The sequence below is a fragment of the Drosophila nasuta genome, chromosome X (genome assembly GCF_023558535.2).
Source record: "Drosophila nasuta strain 15112-1781.00 chromosome X, ASM2355853v1, whole genome shotgun sequence".
NCBI classification, from domain to species: domain Eukaryota; kingdom Metazoa; phylum Arthropoda; class Insecta; order Diptera; family Drosophilidae; genus Drosophila; species Drosophila nasuta.
In genome coordinates, this window is record NC_083459.1 from 25,846,767 (window position 1) to 25,872,610 (window position 25,844).

Here is a 25,844-nt window from a genome sequence, read left to right on the forward strand (position 1 = left end):
TATTTTTCTTATAGCATACCGCAAAATTCTAAAAATATACCGAATGTCAGCTGCGCTTGCTGTTGATTTCTGGTCGCCTGGTAGTTCAGCTCGTCAAATGGTCGATTTTTAGTTGCTTTAACAGCTTCTTGATGATGATATACTACGATGTGTTAAGTGCAATGTATGATGTATGGAAATTGATGTATGATTATGTTTGCAAAAGGTCATAATAGCATTCATCATGCTCAAACATCCACACCAACAAACATTGTCAACTGTCGACGCGGAAGCAGTCAAAATGAGGCAAATCGACGGCTGAATTACCAGGCGAACAGAAACGAGCAGAAAGCAACAGCAAATTTGCTCGAGTGCAAAAATGCGCTCAACTTTCTGCATTGAGAGCAACGATGCAATATGGCGGCTGCTTGAGTGAGATATTGATAAGCGATAAATTTTGATTTTTCGATAACTTTCAATGCATTTCATTTGATAACTATTGAGCGCTAATTTCAAATTTTCCGCAATGAGGCAAGTTTGAATTTCGACAATTGAAAACCTAATTTTATTTTATTAATTCTAAACTAAATTTAGAAAATGCGATATAAATGTAATAAAACTTCTTACATTTTATAGTATAAATTATATATCAATAGTATGTAAGTTTTACATAATTAAAATTCTATTTAGAAAATAAGTTTTATGTATGGAGATTATTTGTCATTCAAATTTAACTATCTAATGTTGCCTTCGCCTCCAGTTGTGGTGCAGGTTCGTTCAGCTTAGGCGTAGCGGTAGGAGGCGACGACTGAGTTTTCGGTTTTCCACTAGGTAAAAAGAGCAGCTGCAATCCGCCGCTGGGAGCCTCAATCAGAATGTACATGCAATATGCGAGCAACACGGAGAATCCAAAGTCTGACCAGAAACGGAGCATCTAAACAAACAAAATTGTAATTGCTATAATTTTGGTGCTTACAGTAAAGACATACCACTTGATAATCGCTGAAATAGGTGCTGGTAACCGCATTTCCGCCGTTGATATTTTGGATGAACACATGCCAGATGTACACACAATATGAGAGCTTCGACAGCGGCTGCCATATGGCAGAGGAGAGGAAGCTGTTGGCCAATCCACCGTAGCCATATTTGCAAGCAAAAACGATCCAGGCCAACGCCAGTGGCCAAGAGATGCGTGTCAGCGTCACATAGAAAGCCTCGTTGAGAATGGGCAGCGTATAGCCATTGGCTGGATATGGATAGAGCGCAAATAGACTGATAAATATCAATGCCAAGCAACTAATCCAGCCCAGCCAAACAGTCCAGCGATTCAGTACGATTGTCTTGCCACGCTTCACGTGCAGAAAGTAGCCAAGCAATAGGCCAATAATCCAGGGCGAAGCTCTAACGTGAGTGCCCACATAGATAGACTTGCCACCGGGACGACTCCTGTAAAGAATTTGAATGTTATATTTATATAATCGATATAATTCAGCACTTACATGGAGTAATCCCGGATAACCATGGTGGCAAAGAGACAGCCAGCCAAGAGAAGCATGAGCACCACAATGCCAGCGACTGCCTTCTTGCCCCACTTGTAGAGCGCGATCAGGAGCAGCGGCGAGATGATATACAGCTGCATATCGACGCTGAGATACCAGCTGTGGCCCAGGCACATGTCCGCTTTGGCAGCATAATTCTGCACATAGAGCAGAGTGAGATACCAATTGTCCTGGCAGGTTGTGACGCTTGCATCGAGGTAGGAGTCGGAAACGGGGCCACCGCCAATGTGAGGCAGTAGCTTCATGTACGCCAGTATGGCCAATGCAAGCACAGGCGTCAAGCGCAGATAACGATGGAGGTACATCAGCGGTACATTGATTTTCCCCTCGGTTCTATAAAATTCATATGTGCATACATACATACATATGACATAAGTGACAGGAGTTGTGATTTGGGGCTACTTACTTTTCCATGGAACGCAGTGCCACCATGACCAGCAAAAGGCCACTTAAAAAGAAGAAGCTATCCACCGAGAATAGGCCATGTGTTATAAACATGCTATAGGGTGATCTATACCACTGTAATTGAATAAAAAAGCACACATATTCAACAATTATTGCAACTTTACTCTCTGAAAATTTAAATGGCGGCGCAACATTGTGCAGCGTTGCCAGAGATGTGCAACAAGAATGCGTGCAAAACGTTGCCAGTCACTACGAACAAAATGCAATTAATGCAAGCCTTGCCAACTTGGCCAAGGGCATTTGAATTCAAAATTGAGTTGTAGGTGGAAAATTATAATTTACAACACACTTACCGGTAATACATCCACTAGATTAATGATTGGCGATAAGGCAGTCATTATATAGTCATGACCATAGACGACCCAGACAAGCGACAAGCAGCGTATACCGTGCAGACAGTCGATAACATTGGGATTTGTTTTGCTGTCGACAACGCGGAAAAGAGCCCTTGAGTTAACACGTGCCGAGAAAATCTTCGCCAGAAGCGGCAGATGTGCTGTGAAAATGAAATGAATACTAAATGGTCGATTGAAATGAATAAATACCCAACTTACTTTTATCCTCGCAGCAGAAGTAATCATACAATGTGGATAGCAACACAGCAGCAGCCAAGACAGCAATAATAACGCTGCAAAAGGCAAATTGTTAAATGTGACAGCTAAATAAATCACAATTTGCACTTACATAGTGAGTATAGCAATGCCATCGAGGGGTTTACTTTCTGCCGTCTTGCATTTATCATCGTCGATTAGCTGCTGTTCCACATTCAACTCAATGTTCAACAACTGCTGGAAGAGTCGAAGTAGCAGCGTCTCCATGTGATCACCCGTACAGGAGGCGGGAAAACAAACAGCAGTCTGTATGTTGATCAGGCTCAAAGCGGCTGAGCTGCCGCTGTCCAACATGCTGCCTGAGAGAAGTTTGGCAAAGCAGTATTTGCCCCGCAGCGTTTGTCCCGTAGTTGACAACGCACGATTCACCCGAATGCATTCCTCAAAGTTGCCCAAATCCTTCATGTTGCCATAGAGCATACCAGCTGGCAGTCTGCCCCAGGAGTCAATCACTGAAAGCGAAAGAAAATGCAATACCATGTTAACTTCTTTTGTACTGACTCTAACATTCATGATGCAGTTATTTGACAAAAATGTAATAGTAAATCAAAGTGATTCTTTAGCAGAAGATCGTTGTCAGAGACTTCTTCCTTTCATTATCCTGACACTTTAAGCCTAGTTTCACTTACTCCTCAATGCCCACAGTTGCCCCGATCTTAAAGCCAGACTCAGCTGAGCCACTTCAGACAGACATAGCAGATCCTGTTGGTTGGGTAGCCTTGAGCCTGGTGCAATTAAATCCGTTGTCGTGATATTCTCGTAGTAATCAAAGAACTCGATGGCCAAGTGGCGTAACTGCATCATGCGCTGGTATTCCTTGATGTTCAAATCCGTTGTATGCAGTTGGCTACTGCTTGCTGCTAAGCCGCAAGCGGACAGCAAAATCGTTAAGTGATAAAAGCTAACCATTGTCTTTGAGGTTGGCATTTCAATTGGCCTGCCCGAAGGCTGGCAATGGTTTTATATACATAGCTAAATGTCTGCCGAGATGAGATAACGAGTTCCGAAAAACACTAACACTAATTCTTATTGATTAAAACGGTTGCTCTATATGGCTCGCAAAAGGTTTTCGATCGCTGACTAACAACGACGCGATGGATTGCTTTATTTCTGTGGCGATAAAGGTTAAGTGGATTGCCTTGTGTCTGACGCTGGACGCTGTGGAACTTATCTTAATCATTTATAGAGATTACCTTGCGTATTTCACACTTTGAATCCACAATTTCGTCAATTTTAGGATTTATTCTATAAGATGTCCTGCAAATGACCTCCTTGAGTGTTTTAACATTAAGTTAACTTATCTAATCATCTTCCACTTTCGTGGAATGTTTGAAAATTCTGTGAAAAACCAAACTTTTGGTACTCAATTACTTCCAAGAATAGTAGTTAGAACAAAACTAAAAATGTATATTTATAGCTAATCCTAGAATGGCAATCAATTGATATAAACTAGCTTATCGCAAACAAATTTGTAAGCACGAAATTTTACACGTTAATCTAATCAAAGTAAAGTTCATGTTGGTAAACCCTAACAATAAATTCATAATTCACCTTATTTTGTAAGTTATATATGACTTCTCTTATTCTAAACGACAATTCAAATTATAAGCTTTCGATTATTGGCGCCGATTAATATACAAAAATCGATTGCTCAAATGGTGGCATTGCTGACCATTCAAAAAATATATAAACAAGAATCCGTCAGACAAATGTCTTCGACATAAAAAATAGAAAGTAATATAAGTTTAAAAAAAAAGCAATAATGATAACTATTTTTCAATAATACAAAACGCAAGATACTCTTTACAATACAAATTTAATAATTTGTTTTTGCATTTAATTATTGAATACTTTATTGCATACTTTAGGGTGTCGGAGCAGCTCTGCGCTAAAGCATTCACATGTGAACGCAACATGCAACCCTTTGTATACACAGGGAAAGAAGAAGAATATGAGAGCTGACAGCTGTCAACTCGCTTTTCCTTTCTTTCCGGTCTCTGCTCCATAGAAGACGCAAAGTACGTGAAAAATATATCAAGTATAATCTGCAAAATAATTGCGAATCCGTCAAAGTGTTAAATAAATCGAAATTGTTGTGAATGCGTCGAATTGCGCTGCAACTGTTAATTATCGTGTGCTGTGCATTTTCATAGACGTTTGCCAAGAATTTGCAATCTTTGCAGTTCAGCGGCTTGTTGACAAGCGCCAAGCATAACAACAACAACAACAAACATATACATTATACTTATATCGGTAGTTCATACCTAATTAATTTTTTTTGTGTGCTTTTTTTTATTTCTTGTGCGCAGCATGTTCATGCCAAAGGCTCATCGTGTCGCCATTTATGAATACCTCTTCAAGGAGGGTGTCATTGTGGCCAAAAAGGATTTCCATGCACAGAAGCATCCCGAGCTGGACTCCATCCCCAATCTGCATGTGATCAAGGCACTGCAATCTCTGCACTCGCGCGGTCTCGTCAAGGAGCAGTTCGCCTGGCGTCATTACTACTGGTATCTGACCAACGAGGGTATTGAGGAGCTGCGCAGCTACCTGCATCTGCCCCCCGAGATTGTGCCCTCGACCCTGAAGCGTCCCGCACGCTCCGAGCCCCTGCGCCCCCGCCCAGCGGCTGGTGGCCCACGCGGACCCGCCGATGCCTCCAAGACCGGCGAGGACCGTTCCGCCTACAGACGCGCTCCAGGCGGCAGCGGTGTGGACAAGAAGGGTGATGTTGGACCCGGTGCCGGTGAGGTGGAGTTCCGTGGCGGATTTGGACGTGGCTCTCGCAACTAGACGGGCGTTTCCAGCGTTTTTTTTTATATTTAAACGAAGTTCAACCATTCAAACAAAAAAAACAAGAGAAAATGCTTTTGTGTGTATGTTTTATATAGAATTCTATCGAGTCGAAAAGCATTGCAGCGATGCAATCATTAAATTATAAAGCAAGCGCAAAGTGAAACAACAAAACAACCATATTTTGTATTTATTTTTTTTATGTGCTAAGCTCCCTTTTTATTGGGTTGAAAAGCTTTCGAAATATGTAGATGACAACGTTGAATATGATCTGGAATCGTTACTCCCAAGTCCTTTAGTTTTCTCACTCGTCTTCGAATTGGGAATACTTTGAACTGTCTTTAAAGCTTGGATTGTAGTCTAGCAACTTATGACAACTTCATTGACTTGAATTGTTTCTAGCAGTCCAATAAATTGTTTGCCGCGCTTTTTGAAGTAGCACATGGAACTGAAGAAATTGCATGAAGCTTAAAAGAACATTTGAACGAAGCCGAAGAAACGATCAGAAGAATGCTGAAGAGATATTTAAGATGAAGCTTAAGCGAATATTTAAACGAAGCCGAAGAAACCAATGGGAAAATGCTGGAGAAACATTTAAGATGAAGTTGAAACAACCCCATCATAGATTTAGACTGCTAAAGCTCGCAGTTGTCTATCCTAGAACTACATTCCAAGATAGAATAATAATACTTTGAAAGAAATATCATTCATAGCTATATCGACTGCTGTTCTGCCTTCTATCGAAGATTAGTTCTAAATGCAAAGGATTTGTCAGCTTAATCTAAGTTTCCAGCTGTTGCAGATACATATTTCGACTACACAAGTGGAAAAGGAATATGAATAACATTACTCTTTATAAATGACAAACTGAGCATACACTACTAACCGTTTCATTGATAAATTACATTTAAAGTTGATTTTAAGAGGGATTGTGAAGAGCTTTAGTTGCATAGATGATAAAAATCTAAATTTTTTCAATTTAAAACATTCTACTTTCTCATTAATAATCATATTTCCAGTATTTGCAGCATTTTATACTAAATTAGTTATAAAGATGGCATTAAATATACATAAATAACAATTGGATTGCATTGAATATGCCACGATATAGTTTAGTTTTGCCATAAAATAAACATGATATAAGATTTACTTTCAGAACTTGCTCGTCACATGGAGTCAAACTTAGCTTGTGAGACTGGTTTACAAACAAATCTTGTTTAATATTTCAAAGGCTATGTGGAAAAGCTGCTCACACGATGCGGAATGAATTGGAAACCGATTTCTAACAACAACGCGACAATCGGACTAAGTCAACAAACTATGAAAGTTACAATTATTTACAATTTGTATTTGTTTTGTGAAATATTTGCTTTGTTTTCATCTTTTTTCTCTTAATAAAATGTACACTTAATTGTAATTGTAATGAAAATGAAGAAACTATCGTCGTTTTATGGATATTTTGCCCTTGGCCAAGTGCGACATGTTGATCTTGAATTTGCTTTCGTTGGAACGTTTCACCCAGATCTGAAAATGAGCAAAAATCAAATTTAGCTTTGGTTGTGAATACTTTTTGGGGAATTTTGTTACATACAACTTCATTGCCAATCGCTGTGATGGTGGCCGGAAACTTGTTCATATCCTTGCCCTCCACGTAGATCTGCTGACCGCGACAGAACCATCGACGCTCATACAACAACTTATTGTCTTCGATGCGCGTCTCCACATAGCTATTGGCCTCGGCGAGCAGATTGTGTTGCTGCTGCTGTTGTTGCTGTTGCGAGTTGGAATACGAGCCCATGCCGTTCTGTTGTAGAGGCAAAGGTTTGCCACGTTGTATCATCTTGAGATCCGATTCTATTTCCTTATCATCCAGTTGATAGATCAACAATTGTCCCGTCGCTGGTTTGCGACGCTTCTCAATCACCGGCAACGGTTCGTTGGGCCGTCGACGCAATTTACGCGTCACTGTCGTCTTAATTTCCATCGAATCGTTTGTCAGCTCCAAACTATAGCGTTCATTTTCAATTTGTCGCTTGCGATCTTCAAAGTCGGCTATCAAATTGTCTTTCAAATCCATCATTTTCTCATCGTACTCTTTTTGGGCGGCTTTCTTCTCGAGTATATAATCACGTTCCACACACTCGCGCATATAGTCCTTGTAGATCTCGTTGAGGCGGCGTCGCTCCTTCAGTTGATTGTCCAGTTTGCGAACACGCTTCATGTACTCTGGATGCATTAATTGGTTGAGCTCGTCCAGCTGCTTTTGCAAATTGATGAGTTTGTGTTGATACATTCTAAAAACGAAGAGGATGGTAATTTGGTTTATGATTCCTTAATAAATTCAAGTTTCTCACTGTTCTTTGAGTTCGCTGTTGCTGCCAATGCTGTTGTTGTTACTATTGTTGTTCCCACTGCTGTTGTTGTTGTTGCTGTTCGATGAGGTGCCATTTGTATTGCCATAACGATTTGGGCTGCGGAACTCTGTTTCGCTTGCATCGTCCGTATCTGTAATTGGAATTGTGTCGCGTTGCATGATCGAAAGTCAACTGTGCATCATTTTTGGCGGCCCCACATACAGGAAAGTCTCGAATTTCCTATTTTCCACCGCTTCACTCACCTTCTTCACTGCGCTCATCGCCAATGGATTCGTCGTCAAAATTGTCACCCGAGTACACAGTGTAATAGGCGTTCATGATGAGATTTGATATCTGCACTGTTTATTGCTTTTATTTCCAATTTTTTTCCAATTTCTTACAAATTTTGTTTATATTTGTTGATACACACACACACGTAGTCACACAAGTGTTGTACAGCGCATTGTTTGCGTAGATGTGGCAGCGCCGGCTCGATAGTTCGATACATACGTGAGTTGACAGCACTGCTTGAGTTCAAAATGCATGCTGCTGGGCACACTCATTTTTTTAACAACGGCGCACAGTTTGAACAAATAATTTATTTTTAACTATGATTGCATAGCAGCAAGTAAGAATTTGCTGAAAATAAATTATTAAATAATTAATAATTGTAGTATTTAAAAAAATATAAAAATACATGTGAACATTGCATTCGGAAAATTCAAGAACACAATTATTAATGTCGTCGCAGTGTGATTCATAATTCTATTTCGTTATGAATGAACATACGTAATGTTGGCCTGCCCACTATAAAAAAGCGCCCACAAACATTTGTTGTCGTTTTCTTTTCATTTTTTTTTTTTTATTGTACGAGCTTGAGAAAATTTTAATTCGTTTTAATGTTTTTGTTATTTAGTTATGACTGAATAAATATTCTTACATCTGTAGAGCACTTGACTCTATCCATAGCATATTGTTTGACAACTGCTGCTGTTGCCGATGCTGTGGCTGCTGCTGACACATATTTGAACGCTGTCGTCAAGCCAGCGACTCCCACGCAAGTAGATCTATTTGCCTTAGTTGAAAAATTGGCGTATTATACATCAGCCAAAAATTCCATGGTAAATCATCGTGAGCGAATTTTTTGATTGATTTGCAGAGATGTCTATTGCGGGGGTGTTATACGGGGGGCCAAAGATTTGGAATGCCTTACGAAAATATACTATAAATGTGGTTAAAACACACTCACATATATACATATAGTATATTATAGTATTAAGTATATACTCATAAGTATATTTTGCTAAGGCAGATGAACATTCTCGACGTCAACGTCGAGCAACGACGCTATGGGAAATTTGTTTTTCTTAATTTCATCGTTAGTCGATTGCATACAAAATATTTGCTTGTGTGTATGTGTGTGAATATTTTTGTACATGTGTGAAATACACATGTGTATTTTGGCGTGCGTTGTTGAGATCCGAGATCCGAGATCTTTGTCGCCTTCAAGGTCGACAATTTCGATGAAAATGAGTTTATTGTTTGGACAGCGGCATTAACGGCCTCAGCATCCATGTGGGCGCTGCCAAGACCAAAACACCTTAGCCGCAGTAGCAGCGCAGCAGCAACGGCAACGGCATCAGCAGCGACAGAAGTCGTCGAGCCGATGATTGTTAATTTATTTTTGTAATTCATGACTGAATTTATTAAGCGCATTTTGTGCTATATTGTTGATGTTTTTATATGCCGTCGTGCGCTGGCGATTGCATGCATTTTTTAAATAATATACAATTTAATTTAATTGCACTAGGGCTGATGACTCCTTAATCGAAGATAACCTTAAAAGGACAACACATCGATATCTCGATATTTCGATGATGACGATGAGTTTCCAATGTCATCGATTACTCATCTCACTGCTGTTATATTTGTTTACAAACAAATCCAATTGGAATTGTGTCGCCAACGTTCCCGCCCACATACGCACAGGTATGCACTGTATGTGTGTGTGTATTTAGAACGTAAACCACATTTCTGCGTACTACAGAGTGTCTAAAAATATGTCGTTATTCTCTGCCCTAAAACGGCAGCGATTATTAAGCTTTGAATAAAAAAAAAACCGGTTGTCATTGCCGTTTGCCGTTGTTTATTGCCGTTGTGTTGCTGTTGCCGGTTACAATTCCACCCACAATGTGCCCAATGCGCGATAGAGACAACAAGATCATCAAGCAATGGCGGCTTAACTTATTTTTAGAGCTTGAACATATTTGATTTGCACTAAATACCTATTTATGTACATACATTGTATTTACATGCATGTACATATACAAATTGCATGCAATGCATATTCATAAGCTGATAAATAATATACGATATTTGCAAATCTGTAATCACAGGCACAAGTGCAGTGATATTACGATAAGTCTTCTCTATGATAATAAAGTACATCTAATGCATACTGAATGCACTTTGCACAGACACAAAACGTGAAGTCCTCATAAATAACTGTCAGTCTCGCGGTTGCACAGCTTCGTCAACATTTTACGCGATAAGCGACTATGGAATGCTCTACTTGAACAAACTAAGCAATCATGGTGCAAACGAATAACAAATTTATAAATAAATATTGCTAATAATAAATAATCACAACTTATGAATATATTTATATAATTTATATAACACTTTATGGCCCTTGTGCGTATTTATTATTGTCGAAATTTATAGAGTGTATCCAAATGTTTGACGAACCTGTATGACTCCCATGATGTAAGAGCAATTACGGGCAGACTTCTTAACAATGCTCTTCGTCGCACGCACACTAACAAGCCCATTCACACTCGCCAACCATTGATTTGTTCCTTACCGGCGCAAAAGAGAGAACAAGTGTGAGAGCTTGGGGAGAGTACAACTAAAGAAAGAGAGCGTGCGTCCGCGTTAACCGCATTGAATATGTGTGGGTGCATACTGTGTGCTTGTTGTTGCCTTTTCTCTCTCGCACTGTCGCTCTCCCTGCGGTCAGAGACGCTCTCTTTGGTGGCAACGGCTGCGGCGAGTCGCTATAAAAGCGTCAACACACCGAAAATGCAAAACAGTCGAATAGAAAACTTTGAAGCGCGGTGGATTTTTTGTGCGACACGAGTCGAACAATATCACACAATACATATACAAATTTGTGATTTTTTTTGGTTTTGTCTGATTAGAAAGTGAATATATATACGTACACACATACAGCTGACCAACAAGCAAGCCTAAATTGGAAGAAGCAAACACAATACAACAATAAAAAGAAAAAGAATTTAGCGGCGTGTGTTTCGTAGCGCGTGAAAACAACCCAAAGCAAGCAGTACAAGAAGAAGCAGCAGCAGCAGCACCAGCGGCGGCAAGAAGTTTTTAGTTCTATCACACACATACAAATACAAAAGAAATAAAAAAAAAATGGCCGAGGCTAATAAGAGAAATATTCCCATCAAATTGGGAGACTTCAGCGTTATCGATACGGAATTCAGCAGCATACGCGAACGCTTCGATTCCGAGATGCGTAAAATGGAGGAAGAGATGGCCAAGTTCCGTCACGAACTGATGAATCGCGAGGCCAACTTCTTCGAGTCCACCAGGTATGTAAATAAAATACCCAAAAACTTAGCCTTAACCCCTCGTACGTCAGAATCGTTCTTCTAATTGGAATGTGCTACGATATCGTAATGTATGTGTATGTGTGTATGCATGTGTTAGAGCTTGTAACTGATAAGCGCAACTGCGGTTCGATTATTATCGATATGCAGCGTTTCGATTGCAGAGTTACGTGAAAATAGTTTGATATGATCAATGTGCAGAGAGACAGCCGCATTTCTTAGTCGTATGTGCTGCATCTAAAAATAGACATGGTGTGTGTGTGTCTGTGTGTGTATGTGTGTGTGTGTGTGTGTGTGTGTGTGTGTGTGTGTGTGTGTGCGTGGCTAACAGCGCGGCACGGCAACACATCTTTTTTACCAAGCACAAGCAAGCGCACAGGCAAAGAACCAACTTCTTGGCCCCGTCTGGCTGGATTATGTGTTCTGCGGCTAAGGCCAAAATACAGCAACGCTAAATGCCCCAGATACAACACACATCGCAACACATTTCAAATTATGGGAGGGATGAGTCACCATCTCACCATAGTACCGTCCTAGCATTCCCCTCCCTTCTCCCCTTATAAATTGCCCATGTGTCTCGCGCAATAACACATGATGATGATGATGATTATGATGATGTTGTTCTTGCAGCACTTCGAATCAGAGACAGTAAGAATCATAAGTTTTCTTATGAATTTGCCATGTTAATATTTCATCATTTTGTCTCGACTATTATAAATTTCATTTAAAGTAATTTTATAAATTTTAGACCAAAATTCAAGAGCTTGCTTTGCAATACTTTTTTGAAGTAAAATATTATAATGGTCTAATATGTTGAAGAAATTGTTTTTATTAGTATCGTTAATAAAAATCATTTACAATTGTAAGCTTTTTACAGCATGGGTGATATTAATAGTTATGATATTTAAATTGTGTACTTGTTTTATAAAGACCAAAGAAACAAAAATAATCATAATTTTTGGTTCGTGCCATGAACCATTAGCGCATATTTCAAAACTGCCAAAAATATTTTCGAGTATTGTAAATATCATTTTTTGACTATATACTTGGCAGATGTTTACATGCATTTATTTGTATGCAGTCGTTGTTGTTGTTTCTTCAGCTGTAACCTAGTTGCATTTGGGAGATTGTGTGTGTGTGTGTGTGTGTGTGTTTGAGTGGTGTCTTTACAATCATTATGATGTGGCGTAACGGAATCTTTTTTTCTTGCATACTTGCCAGCTACACACACATTCACATACATACATACATACATCTGCACATGCAGACGCAAATATATAATTCAAATATTTACTAAATAAACAGACAATGTGAAGGCGGCCATTAGAGATTGAAACAAAACGCAAACGCAAAATACTAAAAGACCACAATAATTGTGTACACACTTACCCAAACACACACACACACACATACATGCATCCATGCATAAGTATGTTTGTGCAAAGCTAAAGTGACGTCGACGTCGACGTCGAGGCTGCGCTGTCACTGCTGCTGCTTCTGCTTCTGCTTCTGCTGTCGTCGCGGTTGCGCCTCGCTGGCCTGGCTTTTGAATTGTCGCCGTCGTCGTCGTCGTCGCGTGGGCGCCACTTGAGGCGAATTCGAAAACCACTTTGGTTTTTAACGTTTTACCTCGACGCATAGCCAATGACATAATCGAGACGATATGTTTGTTATACTTTTCATTTTACATTTTTGCATTTGCATTCGATACAAAACATTCGTATAAGCACAGTTAGTTAACCGTTCGATTGCGTGACGAGCAAAACTTTTGGCCAAACTGAAATTAACAAAACTTGCAACTCCTCTCTTCCCCCTCCAAACGGATTGTGACACACTGACTGCAGGTGGAGGTGGAAGGAATTCCCCAGAACACCTTTGACACCACTCGCCGATAGTTAATGGCGACCGATAAATCTGTGGGGTGGTGTTTTTTTTTGTTTGTTTGTGTGTGTGTGATGAGGAGGCGGGTCGATGACTCAGCGTACCAATTAGGAATCGAATATCGCATGTGCCATTGGGCCAGCCCTTTTCGAAAAAGGGCCAAAGCTCTAGCTCAAGCTCTCAGCTGGACAGCTAAAATGGAAATGAAATGAAGCAGAATAGAATGAATTGAAAACAAAACCAAAAACAAAAAACAAATGAATTGTGTTGAACGCCAGTTTAAAAATAAACGATCACGTCATCGTCATCTGGTTATACATATTGTTCAATGTGCATGTACACACAATGGACAACTAATTGATTTTTCTAGTAGTATATGTACATATGTATGTATATTTGTATAGTCAATACCCAAATAGAATGCTACTAATTTATATATATGTACATACATAGTACTAAATCGTTCATCCTGCTCTTTGCACATTTTCCTAGTTATTTATAAGAGAAATAACTAAAGAGTATTGATTTGAGTTCAAAATTCGAATACTCTGCAACCTTCAGCTCTGTCGATTTGGATGCATATTGAATATGTAGTGTACATGCAATTAGTGTTGACAACTCTGCTATCTTACAGCCAAATCTGACTTTTTTTTAATGATCGGTAACAGGAGAAATGTCGGTTTTTGTTGAAAAGATATGCAACAAATACAATATTATTTAAAATGTTGAGAGCACTTTCGTTACAAATATTGTGTTGAATTATAAAATGATAAATCTATTGGAAATATGAGCAGCAAGTAAGTTTGGCTAGCTTTTTGCTTAGCTTTATTTTCTTCGCTGGCAACACTGAGTGCAATTGGCTCATAGACACGGTGTAGAAAAGCAGGTGGAGGGGGGAGGGGTTCAAGTTAGGGATCAGCAGACCGTGCTCTAGCATTTAGCGATTTGTTTATGCAAATAACAATGTCTCTCTCTCTCTCTCTCTCCTTTCTTTTTTACAAACAACGTACGTCTAATACAATTCTATATATGCACTTGGGGAGCACTTGACGCTCTATCCGTTTATGGTGGCTAGATTAACACAAGTGAATTGTGGTTTAATCATCATCTGGTCAAATCACATGCACACCAGTATTCTACATTTGATATGATAAACCACAGCACTTATCGATTCAATAGATTATTATTATTATTATGCCTAATTCATGTTCATTGCCAATATGCGTAGGTGTGGCCATATACATATAGTAGCTCAATATAAATATTTGCCTACAATATTGTGCATGGTGTGTACACATTGTTATATGCCCGTTAATTTTGTAGACTTCGTACAACAATTTGTTTAGACTGGGTGATGATCGCAAACTGATGCTGGATGATAAATAAGAATCATTCCCTAGATGATATCATGCAAATTTTTAGCGTATCGTTTCGTAAGCTCATCTGCTCATCGATGACACTTTTGTGATCGTTGCAATTATTGGCTATCGATTAGCCTTTTTTTTCGTTGATTGTTTCGTGCAGTCGTTGTCGCTACTAAACAACGCAACGTTGCGTCGACATTTGATACATGTGTTTGTTTTGTTGTTGCCATTGCTTTTAGTTATATTCTTTTGTTCATTTTGTGTGGAGCTTATTCAATAACAAAACACACGAAAAATATGCATGACATCATCGTCGTCATCAGCAGCAGCAGCAGCAGCAGAAAGAAGCACAGGTGAAAGAGAGATACGTATTTATGTATTTGAGCGTGTGCCGTGCTTGTCGGTCATTGCATGTATTTGTATTTGTATTTGTGCGTATGCGTGTGCGTCTTGTATAAGTGAAAAGAGAGAGAGACGTGCGTGTATGAGTGTTTGAGTGGTTGGCTAGCCAACAGAAGCAAGTTTAGCGCCAACGTCGCGAGTCGCGACGTCTGTTCCGGCAGGTGATTTGACTTCCTCTCTCTTCCGCCTAGCTCTCTCTCTCGCTCTCTGTTTCTATGCAAAGTAATCAGAATTAACGTTTTCTATGATTAGTCACACACACACATACAGATGCGCGATGTGTGAGTGTGGGAGGGAGCAGCATTTAAAGACAGCAAGGTCGCCTGCAAGTTTAGTGAATTCAGACACGTTTATAGGCACGCTTATCAGCAGACACCCACACTCATACAGTTGTTTTTGTGTGCATGTGTGTTTGTGCGTGTGCGTGTGCGTGCAGTTCATTCAATTTGGTTTCTTTTAGATGTTGTTGCTACTGTATATAAGTATGTATGTGTTTGCTTGTTTTTGTGTGTTTGTGTGTGTGCTCTACCTTTGTACTACGAAATAAGTATCATAATTAACTGAAAAGCTTTATATTATATTCTCTCTCTCTCTTTCTTTTCCTCTATTTCTCTTTCCTTTACATGCCGCTTTGGAACTTATATTAAAATCAAAACAACTGCAATTAAACCAATACATACAATAAATCAAATCAAATTCAAATATCTCTTCAAATATACAATAATAATCCTTTCCTCTCGAAAAGCTCTACTAAAAAAACAACAACTACAACCAGGTATTCTATATGGCACAACAACAACGAAAACCAAGCCGTGCTTCATAATAACTGATTTGTTTATTTCACAAATATTGTGTATTATTGATTTTCACTCTTATTTTGTTGTTTTCTTTCCTTTTTTTTTCGTTGTGTACATAATTAACACAAGCATACGTAATAGCTATTTATCCATTGCCATATTTTTTTTATTTATTTTGTATATACTAAACAAAAACACAATTTCAAATCACTTTCAACGGCTGTTAATAACAATAAAATCTGTATGCACATGTGTACACACTTAAGTATATACCACTTTGTAGTATATTATGTATGTATATTGCACGTCAAACACATGTGTACACACTGGCTGCTGTTTTGAATGACAAGGCAGACAGAGACAGACGTTTAGCTGTCATTTCAAAAGTTTCAACAAAATTCATATTTAAAACTTAACAAAAAAAAATAGAGTCGAATTATATATAGGAATTATTTGTTTCGTTGGTATTTTGTATGCGTTGAGGTAATATAAATATACAAAAGTTTCGTCTTCTATATAGAACATTTACCAGGTGTGGAAGCTATTTTTATACCCGATAATCGTAGGATACTCGCATAGAGTTATTGTGTTTGATAATAAAATTTGTTAGCTAAGCAAATATTAATTGTTTGCATTGTACCTTGTTGGGTACCGGGTATTAAACAGTCGTCTGTAGCTTGTTTACTTTCGCAATGTTTGCGCAAAAGTTCATTAAACTCGAGTATTTACCAGACCAGACAGACTACTTCCAAGCTTTGCAGTATACTACTGTATGATCTATCAAAAATTCCTTTATGAATGTGTCTCAAATTTCATCACGAGATTCAAGAAAAAACAGATGAACACATTCAAGAAACAATATATAGAGAGATATTGAAATGCTCTACATCTGTCCACGAGCCCAAAACATTTTCTTTTTTTTTTGGCAGCTCTGCCAAATGCTTGTATGTCCCCATTGTGTCTGAAAAACCAAAAACAAATAAATTTGAGTTACAGCAGAGATACAAACATATAGATATGGATGTATATAGATGTATATCTTTAGGTATGTTGAGCTCCCCTTCTGTATTTTGGAGACTGGAGACCAACAACAGCTGCGAGCAAATGCTATAAATAAACGACGCTCCAGAGAGCGGAAATCCGAGTCTATTTATAGTTATAGGATTCAGATCTGTGCTGCAGTTCGAAACTCAGTTCTGGAGTTCGCTTCAGTTGCATTTGAATCGAGTTTGAGATAGCGCACACACTACTTACTATACAATGGAAGCCTTCACACGCACTTTTAACAAGACTTTTCGCACCACAACAACAACGACAACCACCTCTAGAAGGTTTACACAACTGTTTTAAGACATTATTATACTATTTATTTTAGTTTGTTTTTTATTTTTGTAACCGGAATTTGAATTCTTATTTGCAGCTCAACGACAAACTCGGCGCTGCCTTCTCGAGTACCCAAGCAACAGAATTACGTGTCGGACATTAGCTCGCCCTTGATACAGGTAAAGAATAACTGAAATGCTGATCAAGATTACCCAAACAATTCTTCTTCAAGTGGCTTCACATCTTATACACATTTTTCCATTCTTTTTCTTTTGCAGGACGAAGGTGACAACAAAGTGCTGAAGCTGCGCTTCGATGTCAGCCAATACGCTCCCGAGGAGATTGTTGTGAAGACCGTCGACCAGAAGCTGCTGGTAAGTTACAAAGAAATTTGAAGCAAAACAAAATGTAATGAATGCTCTTTGCTTTCCCTTTGTTTTAGGTGCACGCCAAGCATGAGGAGAAGTCGGACACAAAGAGCGTGTACAGGGAATACAATCGCGAATTTCTGCTGCCCAAGGGCGTCAATCCGGAGTCCATACGCTCATCCCTCAGCAAGGATGGTGTGCTCACCGTTGATGCGCCTTTGCCCGCTCTCACTGCCGGCGAAACTCTGATTCCCATTGCGCACAAGTAAAAGCAAATAAAAAAATAAGAAGCACCACTTCAAATCAAGAGGGCAGCACCAACCACCAACCATCTACCTAATCCAGAAATATCCAGAGGCCAGAGACATCCAGACATCCTGCTAAATTCTAGCTAGCACACACCAACTACTAAAAACAACCAACAACCAGCGAACAGAAGAATAGAGAAAACAAACATTGGCCACCTATCAAAACACAAAAAAAACAACAATCAATTAAATCAACTTTTTGGTTTCTTTTTGCAATTAAAAAGCTTAAATATAATACTGACTTACTACTCATACTTAACTGTAATAACTTAAGTGTAATGCAAATTATTATTAAATTTGATTAATTTAATTCATATTTATAATTCTCGCTATTAAATGTTATTATTTTTTGTCTTTGTCGTAGTCGCATTCCCCTTTTTTCTTTTTCTCTACTGTTTGTAATATATCAATCATATGAAAGGAAAATATTTGATTAATTGGATTGTGCTGTCATCCCATCCATTATTTCCCATAACTTGGATTATCAAAGACAGCGAGAGCGAGAATTTTGGGATGTCCTAATTACTTGAGTCTGAGATTGGTCAGTTCCTGGTTATTAATTATCAAGTGACGACACATCCTTGAAAATGATGAAGATGACTGCAATTACCAAGCAATTGATACGTTTCGGGTTTTCTTTTGATAAGTCCGAATGAGTTTAACCAGTGAGCGAGGAATCATTATGATTAGATGTCGCATCAGGCAGAATTTTCTTCGATGGTACCTCGATGTTCTGGTGTTATTTAAAAGAATAATAAAGTAACATAGTCAGAGCTGTGTCTTAACAGAAATAAGTCCTTCCAAAGTTTTCTATTTGAAATCTTAGTTTTTTCCACTTTTAATTTTGTACCATAAATTTTAATATTTTAAATTTATTTCACGTTTTCATAGTTTCATCTTGCAATCTTATCTTACTCCTAACTTAGATGTTATCATAAATTAGTTTTCATATTTTCAAAGTTTTCTTTTTGCAATTTTGCTCGTGTGGAGCTCTTAGAAAACTGATGAAAAAATGAAATTCATTTAGCAGCTCAATATTTTGAGAGAAGTAAAGCCTACTAGACAAAAGTCAATGCTTATTCTATATATTTTTAGACATTGACATCGACTTTTGATATATAGACTATACGAGCAACTATTCAAATCGAAGTAGACAATCAGTTTTTAGTTACAAATCAAAATATGGCGGACAATGAGCGTTTTTACTAAACACTTTTGGGAGCTGACGCAATTGGGAACACGCATTCTTGGACAAGAGCATGAAAGAGAGAGAGACAGCGAGAGAGAGAGAGAAAGTAGGTGGGTTGCTGACTCTTTTACTCGCCACAAACTAAACTAAAGTATCATTATTCGTAATGTTTTACAATTAGTTTCAATAGACGTTGCTTTTTTTATAGACAATATATATATTTTGAAGAGAGCTTGTTGTTGTGAATTGTAAGAAGAGGAATTATGCAAAGGGAGCCGACGGATGCACCGAAAGATGCGGATGCAATTCGTCAATCCACCTCGATACTTATCGAGGATCCGCGGTATCGAATCAAGCCCATGCAACAGGTCATATCTGCATTAATTGGTGGCCTCATCACCACATTTGTTGGTGAGTTTTTCTTCATTCACATTGGTAGTCGATTCTGCACTTCTGCACTTCTCCACTTGGCCAATGATTGCAGTAACGCCACTGGAGGTGGTCAAGACGCGAGTGCAGACGCAGCAGACGCAACAGCAGAACACATCACGCAAACCGTTGGTGGTCTCCAAGCTATGCTATGTCTTCCATAACGGCCTGATGACACACGTTTGCAAATCGAAAACGGGCAAATGTGTGCCCAAGCTTGTGCAGGGTGAAGCCGCCAATTTGCGTCCACTACGCGGTGCCATGGTGAGTCGTCAACGTGAAAGCAGGCAACGTTTGTGCAACTCCACCTCACGCTGTGCTCTCTAGGATGCCTTTGTGAAGATCCTCTGCTCGAATGGCGTCACTGGCCTTTGGTCGGGCCTCAGTCCCACGCTTGTCTCGGCGCTGCCATCGACTATCATCTATTTTCTGACCTACGAGTATTTGAAGCAATCATTTACGCATCTCTACAGGCTCTGGCAACCGCCGCCGCCGCCGTCGCCACATGCTGAAGAGTCACCTACCTTGCGGAAAACGAATAATGTGCTGCCAATCACCACGCCTACGCCATCCATAGTGCCCATGGCATCGGGGATTTGTGCACGCACCGTTGTTGTCACAGCCATCACGCCGCTAGAGATGGTTCGCATTAAGATGCAGTCGGGGTATATTACGTATACGGAATTGTGGATCGTCATACGTTCGCTGATCAAGTCGCATGGCATTTTGGGCTTGTGGCGCGGTTGGCCGCCCACTGTGATGCGAGATGCACCGTTCTCGGGCACCTATTGGGCGGCCTACGAATCGATGAAGCGGGTGTGCAATGTCACCGAGCCCAGTTTCCTCTTCAGCTTTGTCACGGGCGCCGCAGCGGGCGCTGTAAGTGTTTGTCCATTCAACAACAATTTTGCAGCGTTTTTCCTCACTTCTTTCGTTCTTTCTTTAGCTGGCCACATTGGTGACAATGCCATTTGATTTGGTTACAACGCACACACAGATCGAACTGGGACAGGATGTGCTGTACTCAGACGCAGCTGGTCATGGCAAAGGCGGTGGCACTACTTCTGCTTCTGCTTCTGCCTCCGCCTCCACCGCTTCGCCCACGGTGGCCAAGCAATCAGTGATCTCGCGCATTAGTCGCATTTATCGACAGCAGGGCGTGCGTGGTCTGTATGTGGGTGTGTTGCCGCGCATGTTGCGTGTGGTGCCCGCTTGTGCCATTATGATATCCGCCTTTGAGTATAGCAAATCCTTTTTTTTCCATCACAATCTGGACCTGCAAGAGGCCTGTGAGTATAAACAATGTTTACTTATCGAAAGCTTATCTACGTTTGCATATCGACAACAGCTGCTCGCCTATCGAAACGGTTTCGAAGCGCGCAGTGTTTCGTCTATCGATAGTGCCGCATAAGCTTGAGCTGTTGGTAACAGCTGATCAGCCTATCGATAGTCGAAGCACACATGGACACAGGCACACTCACACGTAACGCGAATATATGGAAAAGTACTTTATTTATCTGGGACTTCGAACGTCCTCGTTTTCGCGATCTATCATTTTGATTTTAATGACAATCTCAACGCGACAACGTGCACAACCCCACACACATTGAATACATTGAATCCATACACCCACATACACAAAAACACGCACACATCTACTTTAGCCTATCGACGAGCCCACTGACATCAACCAATTGCGCCAAAGCATCATCATGTCCGAGACGTCGAGGGCACGCACACGAACAGCAATGGCAGCAGCGGCGGCCAGAAGCTGTGGACTGGCTCCCACTCCTGGCCAACATACGATGACAGATCCCAGATTTCGCATACGACCCATGCAGCAAGTGGTCTCCGCTTGCACTGGTGCCATGATAACCGCCTGCTTCAGTAAGTAAATGTGTTATTACTTCACACACACACACACACCTGCAATACACATGCAAATGGCGTGACACCGGCATAACACCTACACCAATACATGTGTACAAGTGTTTCCATACACCGCTATATGTGTGGAAATGTGTACACACCTACACCAGTGTGTACATACATATATATGTTAAAATGATAATTTCATCATCTTGTGCTTGATTTACAGTGACGCCATTGGATGTGATCAAAACACGTTTGCAGGCCCAACAGTCGGCGATGTTATCGAACAAATGTTTCCTCTACTGCAACGGCCTTATGGATCACATATGCCCCTGTGGCCCAAATACACCAACGCCAACAGCAGCATCAGCAGCCGCCGCCGCCGCCTCCTCCTCCTCCCAGAATGCATTTAGCAAGCTTTCCGCTCCCGCCTCCTCTTCATCGCACTTTACTGGCACCATTGTAAGCGTAGATATGAATACTTAGTTGATATCTTATATAGTAGAAGGCCATGTAACATGTAACAGGCGAAAGCAGGCAACGACAATTTTACAATCGATCAAAGAGATCGTCTGTCGAAGATCAAAGAGATCAGTAAATATTTAAATCTCCAAGAGATTAGTTAGAGGAGGCAAATGTAGTTTATTTCTATGCATAGCTTTGGTATAATCACGATCTCTAATCTCTTGAACTAACTTTGCAGGACGCTTTCGTCAAAATCAGTCGCTCTGAGGGCGTCGCAGCGCTGTGGTCCGGTCTCAGTCCAACACTCATCTCGGCCCTGCCCTCAACGATCATCTACTTCGTGGCCTACGAACAGTTCAAGGCTCGCTTCACAGATCTACACTACAAGTACCTGGCGCCGATGCAAAGTCGCGACATTCCGATGCTGGTGCCATTGCTGGCTGGAGTTTCCGCTCGCATACTCGCTGTCACGTTCGTCAGTCCCATTGAGATGATACGTACCAAGATGCAGTCACAAAAGATGACGCATGCGGAGATGTTTGGCTCAGTGCGTCAGGTTGTGCAGTCGCAGGGCGTATTGGGTTTGTGGCGCGGCTTGCCGCCAACCATTTTGAGGGATGTGCCATTCTCGGGCATTTACTGGACGTGTTACGAGTACCTGAAAAGTAGATTTAATGTTGTGGAGCCAACGTTTGGCTTCAGTTTCGTAGCGGGCGCAATTTCTGGCTCGGTAAGTATCGCATTCGCAAAATTCAAATTGTTCGTCGTGCAGTTCTCTCATGTGTTCTAACTGGTTTCCCTTGACATTGTTGTAGGTTGCTGCAACAGTTACCACGCCATTTGACGTGATCAAAACGCACGAACAGATCGAGTTTGGTGAGAAAGTCATATTTACAGGTAGGCATGTTGCAATGCAGCTAACGAGTAGCCACTCCACTACTGATCCAACTACCACTTCGGTTTGCCTCACGCCAGATAATCCCGCCAAGAGTGTGCCCACGAAATCCGTTGCAGAGCGTTTGTCAAACATATACCGCTTGAATGGGATGCGAGGCGTTTTCTCTGGACTTGGACCGCGTCTATTTAAGGTGGCACCGGCATGTGCCATTATGATTTCAACGTTCGAATACAGCAAATCGTTCTTTTACCATTACAATGTCGATCAGCATCAGCAATCGATGCTTTTGCTGGCAAACAGTAACAACTGCAACAACAACTGTACAAGTGCTAAGACGGACTTAGAGTAAAGAGTTAAAAGTACTGTGGGTAGAGATAAATATATAGATAGATAGATGAGCGTGTAAATATGTATAAAATCATACCAAAGTTAAGCACTAAATCACTGAGTTACAATAATTTTCGTAGTTTCTTGAAAGCTTTTCAATGCCTTTGTAAAATTGATTGAGTGAAATAAAATTCCTTTTTTTTTTTAAATACGAGAGTTTCGATATTCAAACGGTGCCGCGCTGGCGATAAAATTGTGGGCATTCACATCGAACGCTGCGATGGCTCAGCAACTATCGATATTGAGTAATTAAAATAAATCAGACTCATTTTTAATGTTCTATAAATTTAATTAAATATCTATTTTTATTTTTGTAACAACAAGTGTTTCGTTTGAAGTTAAAACTTTTAACTAATAAACGATATAACGTATACGCTATCGATAACAATTTCACAAGCCACACGCATGACCCCAACGATAAGTATTTACTACAAGTATTTATCTAACTATCGATAACTCTGCAAACACGTGCCCAGCGCATTGTGTTTTGTTTTGGATTGCAAAAAGGACGCAGGTCAAGAAATAAAGCAACACAATGGTAAACGATAATAACACAGCACCAGCTCCAACAGCGCCTGCATCACCAGCTCCAGCACAAGATGCAAGCAACACAAAGACTGCAGCCAAGCCGAAAACCAAAGCAAAGAAGGTGCTCAAACCAGAAGCAAGCATTCCGCGCGGTCAACCGAAATCCAACCGACCCTGGAAGACGCCCAAGCAAAAGTAAGTTGCAAGTAAACATTTCACATGAATGTGGCACTCCTAACACAACTCGCACCGTTTGGCAGATTCAGCAAGATCAAGAAGACTGTGAATCGCTTGACGTTCGAGAAAAAAGAGGCACTGCGCAACGAGTTGCGCTACATTAAGGAAAAGTCCAAGGAGATCAAGGATCAGCGCAAAGAAGCCGCTGTCCAGCATCATCAGCGTCGTGTGGAGAATGCAGAGCGTCGCTTAGCCAACGAGCGTCGCGCCGAAGTGGTCCAAGTCATCAAGAATCCGGCGAAACTGAAGCGCATGAAGAAGAAGCAGATGCGTATGATTGAGAAGCGCGATCTGAGTCAAGTGAAAGTGGTGTAACAATGTTTATTTTAGGATACATTTAATCTTCTTTTTTTTATTTCCCCCCTCTGCTAAATAAATCTAGTTTTGTAATGCGAGCCGAAACAATTTGATAAATGCTTAAGTTTTAAGTAATATGATCTCTTATGTACACATTAGTTTAACAAATTAACATAATAATCCAACGGCTGCGGCTGTGGCTGCAACTTTTCATGAGCCTTAAACTGCGCCAAGAGCTGTCGACGCTGTGCATTTAACTCACAGCTTCGGGCAGCCTTTTCAGTTGTGTGCTGCCGCATCAACGATTGTATTCTCATCCTTAGACGCAGATCCAATTGATGTGATTGCGTTTGCAATTGCTGCGACTGCTTGATGGCTGGAGTCGGAGGCAGTGCATCATCGACTTGGCAATTCAGCAAAGTGTCCACAAAAGCACAAATTACAACATTATTCAATTCTTGGATTGTGAGTTGATGTCGCTGCCAATTTTGATTGTTGGGCACTTCAAGACGTTTGTGCATTTGTTCTATAATCGCAGCAGGCACTTGATGTTGTTGCTCACGTGCCGCATTGCGTTGCAAACAGGTGGACAACGGTGTGGCAAGATACAGCTGCGCATAGAGGCAGCCACGAGAGCGACACAGCTGATACAGTTTGTAGCGCATACTGTGATAATAATGATTATCGTCACAAACTATTAAATAGTTACTGCTTTCGTTGGTTGTCATCGGCAGGACGAGTTGAGGTGACGACATCCGAAGTGCATCGATTAGTTGGCTCAACAAGTTGAGTATGTTATAGCGTTGTGCCTTGTAGTCTGTATTATTGTCCAAATAGTGGTCATAGCACAAGTGCAAAACGTTCCAGTTGTTCAGTTTCTGCTTCAGCAGCCAATTGCTTAAATGCGTTTTGCCGGCTGCCGGCAGCCCAATTAACGCAAGCAGACAAATGTGCGCCATTGATGATGATTGTGTGTGTTAAGTGTATTATTATTATTTGTTTTCTTTTTTTTGGTATTTAACTATCTAGTATTGCAAAGAGCAAATTGAAATCGGGTTCGTGCAGATGCTACAAACTCAATTTACCCGGCGTTGTTAGCACAGCGGGCGCAACACTTGTGACCACCTCCTTCTGTTGCTGTTGCTGCTGTTCCGCTATCAATTTGGCCGCTTGTTCCGCCTCTTCCATGCGCTTCGCATTGATTTTGGTCTGCACATCAACATAGGATTTCATCATACTTTGATTGAAACGCGCAAACTTTGTGACACATCGATCCACGCAGGTTTTCTAAATAAGACAAAACTTTTTGTAATTACATTTATAATACTTGTTCTATACTCTAGATCTCACCTCCTGGTCGAAGAGTTCGCGCTGACTGAGATTGTCGACGCAGCGATTGAAGCACAGCTCAGTCACTTTGTTGTATAATGTGAGGAAATCTTTTAGCTGCAAGCAATTGAGGGGCATTTTTGAATTAAAACGTTTGCTGAACAGTTTAACCAATTGCATTCACATACATTACGCAAATTCGAATCCATTTGTGGTCTTTGTATTTGTGAATTTGAAACCGGCTGCCTGTAAAACGTTAGGTAAATTGAAATTTATATTTATGAATATATGCTTTTCGATTCGACATTCAGCAGGCAAAGCAACACAGCTGACTGCCAATCGACAGTTGTGATGAGTTATCGATAATGTTAACGTTC

General features: G+C 40.4%; 8 protein-coding genes across 13 annotated transcripts; 4 read left to right on the plus strand and 4 right to left on the minus strand.

Annotated features, from left to right (window-relative positions):
- Nucleotides 1-560: 560 nt before the first annotated feature.
- Nucleotides 561-3,531, minus strand: LOC132796948 (nose resistant to fluoxetine protein 6-like). The gene is made up of 8 exons (XM_060808313.1): nucleotides 3,244-3,531; nucleotides 2,688-3,066; nucleotides 2,558-2,631; nucleotides 2,297-2,499; nucleotides 1,945-2,057; nucleotides 1,479-1,871; nucleotides 969-1,425; nucleotides 561-913 (listed from the first exon to the last, which is right to left on the minus strand). Exons 1-8 carry the CDS (start codon nucleotides 3,521-3,523, stop codon nucleotides 710-712), a joined length of 2,103 nt encoding a protein of 700 aa, XP_060664296.1. The 5' UTR covers nucleotides 3,524-3,531; the 3' UTR covers nucleotides 561-709.
- A 1,002-nt stretch (nucleotides 3,532-4,533) lies between these two features.
- LOC132796954 (small ribosomal subunit protein eS10B) lies at nucleotides 4,534-5,584 on the plus strand. Its single transcript, XM_060808324.1, has 2 exons — nucleotides 4,534-4,632; nucleotides 4,924-5,584. Exon 2 carries the CDS (start codon nucleotides 4,925-4,927, stop codon nucleotides 5,405-5,407), a length of 483 nt encoding a protein of 160 aa, XP_060664307.1. The 5' UTR covers nucleotides 4,534-4,632; nucleotide 4,924; the 3' UTR covers nucleotides 5,408-5,584.
- A 1,150-nt stretch (nucleotides 5,585-6,734) lies between these two features.
- LOC132796950 (sin3 histone deacetylase corepressor complex component SDS3) lies at nucleotides 6,735-8,226 on the minus strand. Its single transcript, XM_060808319.1, has 4 exons — nucleotides 8,025-8,226; nucleotides 7,762-7,912; nucleotides 6,999-7,701; nucleotides 6,735-6,931 (listed from the first exon to the last, which is right to left on the minus strand). Exons 1-4 carry the CDS (start codon nucleotides 8,098-8,100, stop codon nucleotides 6,845-6,847), a joined length of 1,017 nt encoding a protein of 338 aa, XP_060664302.1. The 5' UTR covers nucleotides 8,101-8,226; the 3' UTR covers nucleotides 6,735-6,844.
- Nucleotides 8,227-10,829: 2,603 nt separating this feature from the next.
- Nucleotides 10,830-18,071, plus strand: LOC132796953 (heat shock protein beta-1). 2 transcript variants are annotated; one of them, XM_060808321.1, is made up of 5 exons: nucleotides 10,830-11,375; nucleotides 15,786-15,815; nucleotides 17,258-17,339; nucleotides 17,439-17,534; nucleotides 17,603-18,071. In XM_060808321.1, exons 1-5 carry the CDS (start codon nucleotides 11,197-11,199, stop codon nucleotides 17,795-17,797), a joined length of 582 nt encoding a protein of 193 aa, XP_060664304.1. In that variant the 5' UTR covers nucleotides 10,830-11,196; the 3' UTR covers nucleotides 17,798-18,071. The 2 variants fall into 2 exon arrangements, with proteins under 2 accessions (XP_060664304.1, XP_060664305.1); XM_060808322.1 differs by lacking the exon at nucleotides 15,786-15,815 and having other exon boundaries at nucleotides 10,832-11,375.
- Nucleotides 18,072-18,979: 908 nt separating this feature from the next.
- Nucleotides 18,980-23,207, plus strand: LOC132796949 (probable mitochondrial glutathione transporter SLC25A40). Of its 5 annotated transcripts, none has more exons than XM_060808315.1 (6): nucleotides 18,980-19,135; nucleotides 19,207-19,436; nucleotides 19,510-19,718; nucleotides 19,782-20,333; nucleotides 20,401-20,743; nucleotides 21,119-21,285. In XM_060808315.1, the coding sequence occupies exons 2-6, from the start codon at nucleotides 19,289-19,291 to the stop codon at nucleotides 21,136-21,138; spliced, it is 1,272 nt and encodes a 423-aa protein (XP_060664298.1). In that variant the 5' UTR covers nucleotides 18,980-19,135; nucleotides 19,207-19,288; the 3' UTR covers nucleotides 21,139-21,285. The 5 variants fall into 5 exon arrangements, with proteins under 5 accessions (XP_060664298.1, XP_060664300.1, XP_060664299.1 ...); XM_060808317.1 differs by having other exon boundaries at nucleotides 19,216-19,436; XM_060808316.1 differs by having other exon boundaries at nucleotides 19,234-19,436.
- Nucleotides 23,208-23,524: 317 nt separating this feature from the next.
- On the plus strand, nucleotides 23,525-24,234 carry LOC132796955 (coiled-coil domain-containing protein 86). Its single transcript, XM_060808325.1, has 2 exons — nucleotides 23,525-23,799; nucleotides 23,865-24,234. The coding sequence occupies exons 1-2, from the start codon at nucleotides 23,612-23,614 to the stop codon at nucleotides 24,154-24,156; spliced, it is 480 nt and encodes a 159-aa protein (XP_060664308.1). The 5' UTR covers nucleotides 23,525-23,611; the 3' UTR covers nucleotides 24,157-24,234.
- Nucleotides 24,235-24,268: 34 nt separating this feature from the next.
- Nucleotides 24,269-25,097, minus strand: LOC132796952 (L-seryl-tRNA(Sec) kinase). The gene has a single exon (XM_060808320.1). It carries the CDS (start codon nucleotides 25,095-25,097, stop codon nucleotides 24,294-24,296), a length of 804 nt encoding a protein of 267 aa, XP_060664303.1. The 3' UTR covers nucleotides 24,269-24,293.
- Nucleotides 25,098-25,130: 33 nt separating this feature from the next.
- Nucleotides 25,131-25,798, minus strand: LOC132796956 (mitochondrial import inner membrane translocase subunit Tim10B). The gene is made up of 3 exons (XM_060808326.1): nucleotides 25,656-25,798; nucleotides 25,489-25,584; nucleotides 25,131-25,425 (listed from the first exon to the last, which is right to left on the minus strand). Exons 1-3 carry the CDS (start codon nucleotides 25,674-25,676, stop codon nucleotides 25,207-25,209), a joined length of 336 nt encoding a protein of 111 aa, XP_060664309.1. The 5' UTR covers nucleotides 25,677-25,798; the 3' UTR covers nucleotides 25,131-25,206.
- Between the last annotated feature and the right edge of the window lie 46 nt (nucleotides 25,799-25,844).